The 13,804-nt window shown below is 43.5% G+C and overlaps 1 protein-coding gene across 3 annotated transcripts in view; it reads right to left on the bottom strand.

Moving 5' to 3' along the window:
* The window catches only part of EML5 (EMAP like 5), a 188,815-nt gene that overhangs the window by 63,484 nt on the left and 111,527 nt on the right, over nt 1–13,804 (bottom strand). For all 3 annotated transcript variants that reach the window (XM_054971582.1, XM_054971581.1, XM_054971580.1), the window contains exons 16-20: nt 11,185–11,278; nt 8,328–8,428; nt 7,301–7,503; nt 6,001–6,112; nt 2,128–2,255 (exon numbers count right to left, since the gene is read on the bottom strand). In XM_054971582.1, coding sequence (XP_054827557.1) covers nt 2,128–2,255; nt 6,001–6,112; nt 7,301–7,503; nt 8,328–8,428; nt 11,185–11,278 — 638 coding nt within the window. The remainder of the gene's footprint in view (nt 1–2,127; nt 2,256–6,000; nt 6,113–7,300; nt 7,504–8,327; nt 8,429–11,184; nt 11,279–13,804) is intronic.

The following is a 13,804-nucleotide window of genomic DNA, read 5'->3' as shown; positions in this document are numbered from 1 at the left end:
CCAAAACTGTGAAAAGACTAGACAAACACATAGTCATACAGGAAATGATTATGATTCGGAGGGCCATAAATGAATAGTCTGATGCTATATATCAAGTCTGCTGTACTGGCCCCACTAACTCTCTTATTTATTTAAAATAGTTGATTGCTTTCCTATTTTTAAAGCCCCCAAACCAGAGCTCTCTCTCTCTCTCACACACACACGTCAGTTTAAAACAAAATAAAACAAACTAATACATATACTAAAATATGGAGTAAGCAGAAACAGAATACTAAAACTATTAATCAGGTAAAGCAGGTAGAAAATAAAACAGTAGAAATCCATGTGTGTTTTATGTGTTACCAACTTGTTTCTGACTTATGGCAAGTCAGAATTCAGGTATCCTAAGAATTCATGTCCTCAAAAACATCCTATCATTAACAGCCTTGCTCAGGTCTTGCAAATGGAAGGCTGTGGCTTCAGAACACTATCTAAAATAGCATTAAAGAACCACTGAAAGCCTTGCAGCGTAAAAATACCCTACTTTGCAGTTGAAATTACATTAATAGTAGCACCTTGGGTTTGTAATAAATGCAAGATTCAGCTGCTTAAAATCAGATATTTTGAAAAGCAACTACTGAATGCACAGAAGAAACACACGTTCCTTGGATAAGGACGAGATCACAAATTGCTGAAGTGTGAGGATGAACTGCTAGAGAATAAAAGTGGCTTTAGAAATGTAGGCATCATCTCCAACAATGCAGAATTTTTGCATGCTTGATGCTTAGGTTATGTTTTCTGTAACTTATTATGTTCTGGAGTGCTGCCAGTAGCCATGTTCCTGAGGTGACCCTATATGTTCAGGGCTAAAGACCAGAAACCTGAGGTGTTAAAAGGAAGAACACACATATTTTATGTTCTAAATGCTGCCTGACTGGCCCTGCTCCATCACTATAGCACAATTTTTGAGGTATATTCTATGGCAGAGGTTATAGTAAAGAAAGCATTCTTCTATATTATCTGTAGATGGCAGCAAGTCTTCTGCACAGTAAAGCCAATCCCACCAGACCATGCACTTCATGCAATCTGTTGCCAAATAAGTGCCAGAGTCAACAATCACACCAGAGAATTTTTCTAAGAATGGGGGCATTGTAATATTTTTACACTTTACTTGTTTGTGCTCTACCAGGAAGGCATCCATTAATTATTTTTTTATAACTAACCTTTTAAAAGTTTTTTTTAAATGATGGGGAAATGGACTAAAGTTTCCAGGAGGCACAGTAAAGTTTCTAGAAAGATACCTATATAGGCTATGTTTTCTTGGAACAGAGAAAAATGCTGTCGCCTATGAAGGGTTTACCACCTACTAAGCAGGCAAAGGCTGGTATTGCAAGATCACTTTCATGGGTGTAAGACTCAATGACTAACATAGGAATTATTTCTGAGTAGACTTGCTTTAGATTGCTGAACAAGACAACAATAATATTAGTTTGACTTACAGAGTCATATCTTAAGTCCACAGTCCTGTTGTCCTGATATCTGTTTGGCCCTGACTACAAAATGTGCTTTCCTCATGTCCTTCCCAGATTCTGGCATTCAGATGTGGGAGTTCTGTGCTTGGAACTCAATTCTTAATCATGTGTCAGCTGATTCTGATCAGATACATGGAGTAGAAGGAGAGGGGGCTTAAATTTGTGTTTGCAATCGGTGCCTTTTTATTTATTAATGGACTATTGTGTTTTTATTCCCTTCCTACTTATGGTTTCAGTTAGCCACCTTAAGTCAAAGGAAATAATGTGGGATATAAACATTTTGTCCTGACCTGAATGAGATAAGCCCCATCTCAACAGATCCTGAAAGCTACCCAGAGTTGGCCCTGGTTAGAATTTGGATAGGAGACCATCAAGAAAGGCCAGGGTAGCTATGCAGAGATAAGTAATAGCAAACCACCTCTGAATGTTTCTTGCCTTGAAAATGTCAGCAGGGGTCACCATAACTTGGCTGTGACTTGATGGCACACATACATGCACATACAAATATTTTAAATACATAAATAAATAAGCCCCCTCAAGGAACACTCATAAACACCCGTAATTTAAAGTTTCACAACTTGATAAGCAAAAACATAAACAAATGGTCTATATTTACCTGAACCAGTAAAGTTATTGGTCCACTTTTATCCACTTCTAGTATTTCACCATTCTTTGTACCCACTAAAATATGACCATGTCCTAATGATATGGCACGTATAGAGGGGTTATCTTCTAAAAGGAGACCTAAGAAGGACAGAGTTTTAGAGCAAATCACATTATTCTGAGAAATAAAGTATGTTTTTATTAGCTTTATTAGGGCTACATGTTACATTGGAGATCTGTGGCTGTATCTGCCAAAGAATTTTTTTTACTCTAAAGGGCTGCTGGTGAGAGGGGGGTTAAAATTGTCCCCCTTGCACCATGTTCCTGATTGAGACCACCACCAGCCCTGGGGTACAATTAGCCCCAACTAGAAAAGATGACAGGCACCCTACATTAGCCCATGTTCTTTCCTTAATTGTACCCTTGGGGATGAGGTTAAAATCAGGAACACAGATGAGGAGATCAAAATAACAATCCCATGGTTTTTTAGAGTAAAAAACAGATTAGAGGATCCAATCACTTATCTCCCAACATGTAGTTACATTATGATTAGAAAGAAAACTTATTAGCTTTCAATCCTCCTCTTGTTTAAATTCTAGTATTGTCTTGGCATTAATAAAGAGTTCTTACATTATAATTGCTTATTGTGCATACCTAGTGTATACAATCCACTTCTTAAAATCTTACTTTGAAGGTTACAAAATTTAGTAAACTTTTTTTAGGTGAAATTATGCCTTTAGCTTTATGAAAACATCCAGGCTGAGATTCAGAGCCACAGTCTAACCATTTAGCACTTTTGCGACTTTTCCCTCCTACACCTACTGTGTGTACTAGGCAGGAGGCAGCTTTGTGTGTAGTTTGGCAGGATGAAAATAAAACATGAATGCTGCTGGAAGCAGGCACCCATCCTAGTGCTGAACAGTCATGTTAATCAGTTGTGGTCCCCATTTTACAATCCAGAGTTTAAGTCTTTTCTTTCATTCCTCTATCCACTCACAAAGACTCAGCCCATTCACTTACCCTAATGGATCAGCACTGACAACTATACAACATTAGAAGTTTGCTGTTATTTTCACTCAGATTTCCTTTCACATTGCTGGCATTGTGTGGACAAGCTTAGAAGACTTGCACTCACACAATCCCTCCTCCTATGTAAGTGAATTAATTATTTCCTTCTTTTTGTAAACGGCAGTTTACTGTTGCACCTGATCTAGCAAACTGCATTTTGCACTAGCTCTGAAAACCAAGACCTCAATCTGGGAACAAATCATTCCTTCTTCCAGGCTCATTCACATAGAATTATGATTTGACACTGCATCTGAACCAAGATGGCTTGACTTAACAGGCTTTTTCAATCAATTAAAGGCTCTTTTGACATTACCCTTGCGATGTGGGATTAGCCGCAGCACAGCTCCTAGCCATGCCACTAAAGTGACATGAGATACTTCAGATAGCACAGGAGAAGCTTCTTATTTGGTGTATGTGCAGAGTGGGTGTGCAGGGTTGAACACTGCACCATCCCAGGACTCACCCAAGCCCACAGGAGTGGTGGCAGGAGATGGGGAAGCCTCGACACTCCAGCCTGGCTCACCATGGCAGCAGAGGCCGCAGGAGCAGTGGCCGGGATCGGGGAGGCCTCCTACGTGCCAGCCCGACCTGCGGCGGTGGCAGGGACCATGGGAGTGGAGGCCAGAGCCGAGGCCAGAGCCAGGGGTCCAGCCCACCAGGAAAGCCCCCGCCATGCCAGCCCAGCTCAGGGCCAGCCAAGGAGCCACCTAGAAGGCCCCCAACAACACCATCCCCGCAACAGTCTGGCAAGCGGTGGGGACTGCCTGAAAGGAATGTCAATCCCCAAGGGACGGGCAGGCAGCGGCCAGGCCCTCTAGAGCCAATGGCTCACTGGGAACCTACCTAGGCCATGGCGTATAGGAGCAGATGACCCAGGAACATGCTCTGCGTGAGCCAGGTGGCCCCACCTGGCTCCAAGAGAGAGAAGGAAGGAGGTGGAGCCCAGGTCGAGGGGGGAATGGGAACCACACGGGGATAGGCCAGCATGACTGGCAGTACCTCTGGGAGGAGGAAGGGAGCATCAGGGACAAGTCAGCACCTGGAGGGGGAGCCAGTGAGGAGTGTTGGGAGACAGAGCGGATACGAGAGAGAGAAGTGAGACAAGCAAGAGACAGAGTGGAGAGAGAGCTGTCAAACTGACAGAGGGAGAGAGGGAAGAGGGTGCTGGAACACCCCCCCCCCTCCTTACCCCATTCTGAGGCACACCCTTTGACCTGCAAAGAAGGAGGGCCAACCTGGAAGGCCCACCTCCCCCAGATGCTGATGCCCCCGAGCCAGAGCCTGAAAGTGGGTAATAGCCAATAAAGGCTGAAGAAGCCGGATAGGAGAGGGGCAGAAACAAGAGAGGGAAAAAAACCTCGCCAAGTCAAATGCGTATCCAAAATTTACCAGAACAATTTAAAGTGGCAAGTGCTCAATTTCTCATGTGCAACAACAATTTATAGTCAATACATATTGTGTAATTAACCCCACAGGTAATGACTCCAAGGTACAAGGTAAGTCAGTTCAGCAAATAGCCTTGAAATATAAACTTTTCTTTCTTTCTTCTTTCAGTTTGCTATGTGACCAGCGGATTGATGGTGATTGAATCCAGACGCCCAAAACCGGGGCCGGCTCTTTCTCGCGCAGATTTTTGTCCCCACAGACATGCCCCTGAGGAAGTCTGTGGGGACGAAAATCTGCGCGAGGAAGAGCCAGCCCCGGTTTTGGGCATCTGGATTCAATCACCATCAATCCGCTGGTCACATTGCAAACTGAAAGAAGAAAGAAAAGTTTATATTTCAAGGCTATTTGCTGAACTGACTTACCTTGTACCTTGGATATATTTCAAGGCTATTTGCTGAACTGACTTACCTTGTACCTTGGAGTCATTACCTGTGGGGTTAATTACACAATATGTATTGACTATGAATTGTTGTTGCACATGAGAAATTGAGCACTTGCCACTTTAAATTGTTCTGGTAAATTTTGGATACGCTTTTGACTTGGTGGGGGTTTTTCCCTCTCTTGTTTCTGTGCAAGTTAGCTGGGTCTTGCCTTTTGTTACATATGCGGATAGGAGAGGGGAGCAAAAGAGAAAAACCTGTTACACTGTTAGCGCTCGTCAGAAAGGATCTGAGCCTTTGGAGAGTATGATTGGAGGTTCCCGAGAAGGCTAAAACAATGAATGTTTTCAGATAGGGTTTGTGCCTTCAGAGGACTAGGTGGGAAGAAATTCTTTCTCAGGAGACTTTATATGTCTCAGACCCTGGGTTTTGGGGGAAAGCAGGCTAATTCCAATCAACACTTAAAAGAAGAGAGACTGCTGCCTCAGAATCTGGTTATCAGGGTGGCAAGCTAAGTTATTAGAATTTCCAGAAGGAGCTTACACTAGGAGAATCCTATGGCTGAGGAAAGGCCAAAGCTTCACCTCAGGAACCAAAGCTTGGCTGATAGCTGCTCTCTGCTAGCTTATCAACTGAAACATTAGAACTTTTTGAGCCCAGAAAACGCTGTGTGTAATATTTGCATATAGTCTCAAGACTCTTTATTGAACATCCTTATTTCACCCAAGAAAGTCAATAAAAGTTAGTTTCCCTGTTTACCTCAAGCCACATCTGCATCTACTGCTTTCAGAAGCCTCTTAAGGGCCTGCCTATCAGATGGAGGTTGGAGTAGAGACCGCACTGATCAAACTACATAGAACACTGCCTCATTTTTAATGGCATTTAAAACTCCAACTTTCACACTTCCCCACACTATGTAAGAAATCTGTTGATGTATCAGAATACCAAAATTTAAATTTATAACACAATGGAAAGCAGATAGGACAAATCACCTTTGGAGCCAGGGGCCAAGGCAGCTCTTTTGATGGCATATGTTTTGAGACACCGTTCAAAGGTGTCATCCCAAAGAGCCACTACTCCATCTTTGCCTCCAGTTACAAATCCCTGAAAAATATTAGAAAATGAACAGCAGAAATTTTCTGCACTGTAATCTCTACTAATATCTTATGTTATTAATAAGAGAGCCAGTTTGGTGTAGTGGTTAAGAACACGGGACTCTAATCTGGAGAGCCGGGTTTGATTCCCCACCCCTCCACTTGAAGCCAGCAGGGTGACCTTGGGTCAGTCACAACTCTCCGGAGCTCTCTCAGCCCCACCCACCTCACAGGGTTTTTGTTTGTTGTGGAGATAATAATGACATACTTTGTAAACCGCTCTGAGTGGGCGTTAAGTTGTCCTGAAGGGCAGTATATAAATCAAATGTTATTATGTTCTTATTATAACAATATTGTTCAGCTTCCAAACCTTTGCTGCAATCCTACGAACACATATATTATTATTCCACTTAACAAGGCTTAACATATAGTCAGTGGCAGAAATTTGTACACAGTGACTTTGAATGGTGTAAGCTTCCACTGAACTCAGGTGAGACAGTGATTTGGCCTGCCTAGATTTCTCTCGGTGCAGGAATGATTTTCACTGGCCCTCCCTCATTCAGATTACCACATTGACACTTCAGTGGTGTTTTCAGCTTCATCTTAAATGTGTTAAAAACTAAATTCTAGTTCTCCAAAACTGAGAGATGAACTTAACTACACTGACAAATTACTCAGCGATTTTACATTTGACTGTGCTTAAATATGTTTTTAAACCACATCTGTTCATTTCAACATATATTAATACTATTGTTTTTGTTTGTTTATTTAGAAAATCTCTACCTAGCTTTTCTTGTAAAACAATATTCAAGGCACTTTATAAAATGGATTTTAAAGCAGTTAAATACAAAAAAAAATCTCACTGAAAAAAATCAGGTAGCAGAACAGCAGGTAATCATAAAACAGAAAAATATAGCAACAGATATTAGACCCTGCAGTCACAAACTGAAATTCAAAGAACAATACCACTGGGTCTAGGCAAACCAAGTGGGTCCTCAGGCAACAATATAAGCCATTTTTAAAACTTGCAAGAACAATATGTGATATTGCACTAAGGCCTGTTGTTTAAAGGAAATGGTGGAATATCTCACTGGTCATGCTTAAGCTCTTAGGCGTGCAAAAATTAGCTCCTTGGATTCTGGCCATTCATTTATTTTCAGTTAAGTATTATTTAAGTAATTAAGTATAAGCCACTCACTTTTTCTAGTGCATGCATGCTGAATACAGGGCCATCATGTGCTTTCACAGTTTTAATAAGGAACAGATCTCTCCATATACACACGTCTCCAGTTGATGTTCCAGAGAACGCCATCTCCTCCGTCCAGCCGTACACAGCACACATCATTGTATCAGTCTTTCCCATTGGGCCTACATAGCCCTTTTTCCCAATCAGTCCACCTCCTTGATTAAAACAAAGAACAAACATTACATATTGCATGTGGACACACAAAGCAATTTTTAATCAAATGTTATACATCATTTAAAATCCCATTTTTCATAGTTTCCTGTATTCTGAGGTGTCAGGGCATTCAACTGTGAAAAATACACAAGAAAAAGTATGTAAATCTGCATAGGATTGAATTGTGATCTCCAGGGCTCATTTTGAGGGGGGACGCGCAGGAACGCAGTTCCGGCAGTTCCCCAAAGAGGTCACATGTCAGGTGACCACACCCACCTGACTCTCGGCCATTTTGGGCCTGTTTTGGCCTGGATTGGGGCCAAAACGGCCTTGATCGGGCCTCTGACGGGTGGTGGATCACTCTCCTGCTCAGCAGTGGCCTGATTCTGACCATTTTGGGCCCCATTTCAGCCCCTTTTTGCCATTTTAGGCCCAATTTCGGCCCTGAATGGCCAGGATTGGGTCCAAAACAGACAGCATAGGTGATGTCAGGGGGTGTGGCATATACAAATCAGTTATGCTAATGACACACTTATGGGGATGTCAAGGGTGTGGCATATGGTAATGAGTTATGCTAATAAGTTATGCTAAAGAGTTCCTCCAGCTCTTTTTCTACAAAATGACCCCTGGTGGTGTCATAAGATGCAAAAGAAATCTCTATTTTCTTCTTTGCAGTGGCCCTTGTCTATGAGATTACACACTGGAATCTAGGTGTTGGTACAAGAGGTGTCACTATATTCCCTTTGTGCAGGAACTGGGTATTTTGGTGCAGAGAAATGAAAGAGAATTTTCAAGCTATTTCAATACAGTGAATTACTTTTCTTACCTGCTCTTCGCCAGAATTTTATGTGTTTAATTCCAGCTGTAATAAGTTTATCAGGCATGAAAGGGTTAATCTTAACAACAAAGATCTTGTCTTTGCTCCCCCTAGAACAATACACAAAATATTCTATCTTTGACATGGGAAAAAGATTTCTGCATGGGCACAAAATTATGACAAAACAAAGACTGCAAAAGCTATCCATGCGCAAGTTGTAAAGTTAAAATGTTTAGCAGAGCACGGTTACATTAAGAAAATAATACATATTTTGTTCTATGGTTATTTTTACTTTCACGGAAAGTTTAGCTTGCCCGTACAATACACTTATGGCTAACTCTGAAATATTATTTTCAGTGGCCAGCCTTGACCATTAAAGACACCTCTGCTCTGTAAAACACACAAAGCCACTTTATACTGAACCAGACTATAGTCCATCAGTATTGTCTATTCGCACTGGCAGCAGATATCCAGGATCTCAGGCAGAGGACTTTCACATCACCTCCTACCTGATTCTTATAGCTGGAGATGCCAGGGATTGAATCTGGGAACTTCTGTGTGCCAAGCAGATGCTTTACTATTGATCCACAGCCCCTTCCCTAAACTATATTTTTAAAAACTTGGTTCACAACAGCACTTACCACTGTTTACCCTAAATATTCTTAAGTCTACTAGAACAAGTTATCATACCTGAAAATGCAGATTTAATTTTATACCTTTGTCTATGAAAGATACTGCTGTTTAGTCAGGCACCTGATGTTCATAGTGGTGGCTTCAGTGTCTACCATTTTATTTAGTAATTTACACCCTGGCTTTCAGACTGCACTAGATCTTCAAGATGACTATTAAGTGAGCCACTGTGTAAAGGAACCACTTTATTTAGGATTTTAAGGACTGATGCAAATTATCTTATCGCTGATATTCTTCCTACATACAATGGTGAAGCAAAATTGCACCTTCGCACTCCATCCACTGTATGCACTTCTCCCATCTCAGAGCCTGCTGGGCATCCACACTTGGATATAATGGCTTGGATACAGCAATGAGCAAGGGGAAAACATAAACGGATTTAGTGCAATTCTACTTGTGCAAGATTTTGTGCATCACCTAGCGATTTCCTTCTTATTTATTTATTTATATCATTTATAGTCCGCATTTCTCACTGAGACTCAAGGCAGTTACACCGTGTGAGATTAGTACAGTCAGTATCAGGAACAAGTCTATGAACTATGCCATAGGATAAATAGATACAAGTTCACAAAGACATTAGCAGGAATCGAATACTACATAGTGGTGAGGTCTACAGTTCCTAACTCATTAGCGGATCATCTGAGATCCTCTACTTACAAAACAGTCCACCTAGCTGAGTAAAAAGCCTTTTTGAATAATTTGGTTTTGCATCATTTGCGGAAAGCCAGGAGAGTGGGGGCTCTCCTGACTTTCTCAGGCAGGTCATTCCACAGGGTGGGGGCCACCACAGAAAAAGCCAGTGTACGGGCTGCTGTCGATTTCACTGATGTGCAGGGTGGCACTTGCAGGAGACCCTGTTTGGAAAAGCGAAGCTGCCATGGAGGAACATAGGGAGAGAGGCAGTCCTATAGGTATGCTGGACCAAGGTCATGAAGAGCTTTGTAAGGGATAACCAATACCTTGAACTGAACATGGTAACTAATGGGTAGCCAATGGAGTGACTGCAGGATGAGAGAGATGTTCATGCTCTTGCTCTCTCTTAATAACAGTCGAGCTGCAGCGTTTTGCTCCAATTGGAGTCTCCTAGTTAGTTGGATGGGAAACCTATGTATAGTGCATAACAATAGTCAAGTCTTGAAGTTATTATTGCATGCATCCAGGTGGCCAGGTCAGCCATGTCGAGGTAAGAAGCCATTTTCCAGGCTAGGGAGAGGTTTTTTGCAGCTGCCTTAACTTGTTTTTCTAGTAATAGCGCTGGATCCAGTATAATCCCTAGGCCCTTAACCGAGTCTGCAATGGTCAGGCAAACTCCATCGAAAGTGGGGAGTAAAACATCCTTCAGGATCTCTGCATTCCCAACAAGCATCACTTCATCTTGTCTGGGTTCAATTTAAATTTGTTCGTTTTCAGCCATTTCACCACAGCTGTCAAGCAATGATCCTAGATTTCTACTGAATCTTGTGGGGACTTCCGGAGCTACCATCCTCGGATGAGCTGGGCTGGGCTGGGCCCTGTCCAGAGATAACTCAGGGACCCCACCACTTCTCCCACCCTGCCTCCTTCCTGAGGCACCCACTAGGCCAGGCATCCCTGGCACGTGCTGCCGCCTCCCTCTACTCATGCAGGAAGGCATCGCGCAGACACAGTCCATGGGTGAGGGTTGAGGCCATCAGGCACACAGCCAGCCAGATGGGTGGTGCTTCCCTGAGCTTGTTCAGGAGCATACTTTCATATTATAGTGCCCTGAAATTGGTTGCACAAAATCTTGTGCAAGCAGAAGTGCAAGTGGAGATACAATAAGTTTGACTTAGTATAATCAGTTCCTATAGTTTTTCTTATGCTGCTGCTTTTGCAAGAGTTCTAGCGCAAAAGGAGATTTTAAATTGGATACAATTCAATGTGTGCATAGGACCTCAATGCATAAGTTTAGATGTATGCAGTTGATGTCCAGATTGCATGTGGCATATCTTTAGTGAAAACCTGAGCTTATACAATTTATGACCATATGTAGATGTGCAATGGATCCAGCGAGTGGGGCAGGAAGGTGTGATCTTGTTCTCCCGCAGTACATATGGAGATAGTCCAGCCTAGCTCACAGCAGTTATACTTTCATCCTGGTTAGTGCTATTTGAATTATGCTTTGGCTACTGTTTTTAATAAATAGCTACATTCTTACCTTACGGCTGAAAGTTTCTCCCCTTTCCTCCAGTCCCAAAGAACAATAGTGTGATTGTCATCTATTCCAACTGAAGCTAAGCGTTTGCCATCAGCTATTAAAGGGAATGAATGATTAGAATAGTATGTATTAATTATTACTCTGTATTTAGCAATATGCACATGTCAATTATCAAGCACCAAGAGGTGAGAAAGTGCCAAGTATCAAGCACCAAGAGGAAGTGAGGAACAAACCATGAAAGAATCTTCTTATTACTGACTGAATCCTCTCTACAAGTGTGCAAATTAGCTTCTGCTCCTGTTACACAAAGAGGCAGGAGGTACTGTCTTTGCTTTTTTGGTTCCCCAGGCATGCTGTTCTAGTTAGGATTAGGGTTAGGATTTTTAGAGGAGGGCACTTGCAGATGAGAACTTGGGAGAAAGATTTAGAATAACCTAGAATGGAGCCCCATCAAAAAGTATTGTATCTAACTCTATATGTACACAGAATTTAAAACAGGTGCTAGAGAGGAGAGTGTAAACAAAGGAAGAGAAACATAGGCAGAAGTTCCAGGGTTATATAAAAAAGCTAGAAGCCAACTTAACTGAAAAAGAATAGTGGAAAGCTAAACAAGCAATAGCTTTTGAGAAAAGATTTTAAAATGGAAATTGAGGAAGTATTATCAGATGGATCAAGAAGGGAGTTCCAATCATAAGGAGCACAGAGATTTTGAAGAACGGAAGATTCTTGGACATGTAAGAGTAACAGAAACAGAGAAAAACAGGGTTAACATACCTGTAACTTATGTTCATCGAGTTCTTCTGTGCTGACACACATGGGACTGCGCAGGCGCAGGCCAGCCGCCGGAGAATTTTCTAGAGCTTCCATGGCTCCGAAGGGGCCGTTTGTCGCGCGCCTCAGCGACCGTTTTCCCGCCCAAACGGTCACGTGATCCTCCAGCGACCAACGGCCCCTTCCCTCAGTTCTCCCTTGCCGCCGCTTGACCAACACACCTCAGCCATAACACCTTAAAAACACCAATTTCCGTTACAGCCATCACATTATTGTGCATTGGAGTTCACAGCGGGGTAGGAGGGAGGGTTGTGTGTCAGCACAGAAGAACTCGATGAACATAAGTTACAGGTATGTTAACCCTGTTTTCATCTTCGTTCTTCTGTGCCTCCACACATGGGAGTGTACCAAGCTTCACACAATAAGGAAGGCGGGGGTGAAGTCCAACACAATTTTATTAAGCAAACAAGAACAACAATAAATAGATATGCATATATACATCTATGTAAAGATACTGTGTAAGGACACATAAATACCCAATATTTACATATATACACACCCCCAGGTACATATATACACACTTTCACTCAAGGGTACCCAACAGGTACGCCAAGAAAGTCATACCAAAACTCCCTCAGGAAAAGAGGGAGTGTAAGACAGCCTTGGCCACAGATACATCCTGCTCCGCATTGACATCAACGGCGTAATGCCTGACAAAGGTGTCTGCAGAGGACCATGTGGCTGCTTTACAAATGTTAACCAGGGGCACCCCCCTGAGGAGTGCCGAAGAGGATGCTTGGGACCGCGTGGAGTGGGCTCTGACATGAAGCGGGCAAGCCACCCCTGCCAGGGAATAGGCCTTGCTAATGGCCGTCACAATCCACCTAGACAGGGTCTGTGAGGAAGCCCTGTTACCCTTGTCCTTGGCCCCAAAACATACAAACAGGTGAGGACAGGTGCGGAATTCCTTCGTCCTATCCAGGTAATAGGCTAGGGCCCTCTTCAAGTCTAGGGAATGAAGGGCCTTTTCCCCCTTAGAGGAAGGTTGAGGAAAGAACGCAGATAGTGAGATATCCTGCGAGAGGTGGAAGGCGGACACCACCTTGGGCAGGAACCCGAGGCAGGGACGCAGGACCACCTTGTTGGGATGAAACACAAGAAAGGGAGGGTCAGACCGCAGTGCAGACAGCTCACTGACCCGTCTGGCCGACGTTACGGCCACCAAGAATGCTACCTTGTAGGATAGCATATCCAAGGGGCATGTAGCCATAGGTTCAAATGGAGACAACATGAGACGTGAGAGTACCAAAGACAGCGACCACTGAGGCACTGGCGCCGACACAGGTGGGTAAAGATTGTACATGCCCTTAAGGAACTGGCGGGAGTGTGGGTGAGAAAACACCGTAGCACCCTCAACACGGGTGTGAGCAGCTGATATCGCTGCCAGGTGGACCTTGAGGGAGGACACCTTCAAACCCAGGCCACGCAAGTGGCACAAATACTCGAACACAACCCCCAAGGGACTGCTGTCAGGCACCACCCCTCTGGCAAGTGCCCAGAGCTCAAACCTGCGCCACTTGGCCGCATAAGCGCGCCTAGTGGATGGCCGACGAGCATTCAGGAGGACCCTCTGCACCTCGTCAGTAAAGCCTATCGGGGAGGAACGATCCGCCAAGCCGTTAGGTGCAGCTTCTTGGGATCGTGGTGGACTAGGCTCCCGTTTAGGAGAAGGTCTTGCCGAGGGGGCAGACTCACATACGTCCGTTGGGACATTCGCAGGAGCTTCGGGAACCAAACCTGCCGTGGCCAGAAGGGGGCCACTAGGATGCAGTCCGTCTCGTCCTCCTCT

This window comes from Eublepharis macularius, chromosome 2, assembly GCF_028583425.1.
Source record: "Eublepharis macularius isolate TG4126 chromosome 2, MPM_Emac_v1.0, whole genome shotgun sequence".
Classification (NCBI taxonomy): Eukaryota; Metazoa; Chordata; class Lepidosauria; order Squamata; family Eublepharidae; genus Eublepharis; species Eublepharis macularius.
This window is presented reverse-complemented; position numbering and strand designations above follow the sequence as displayed.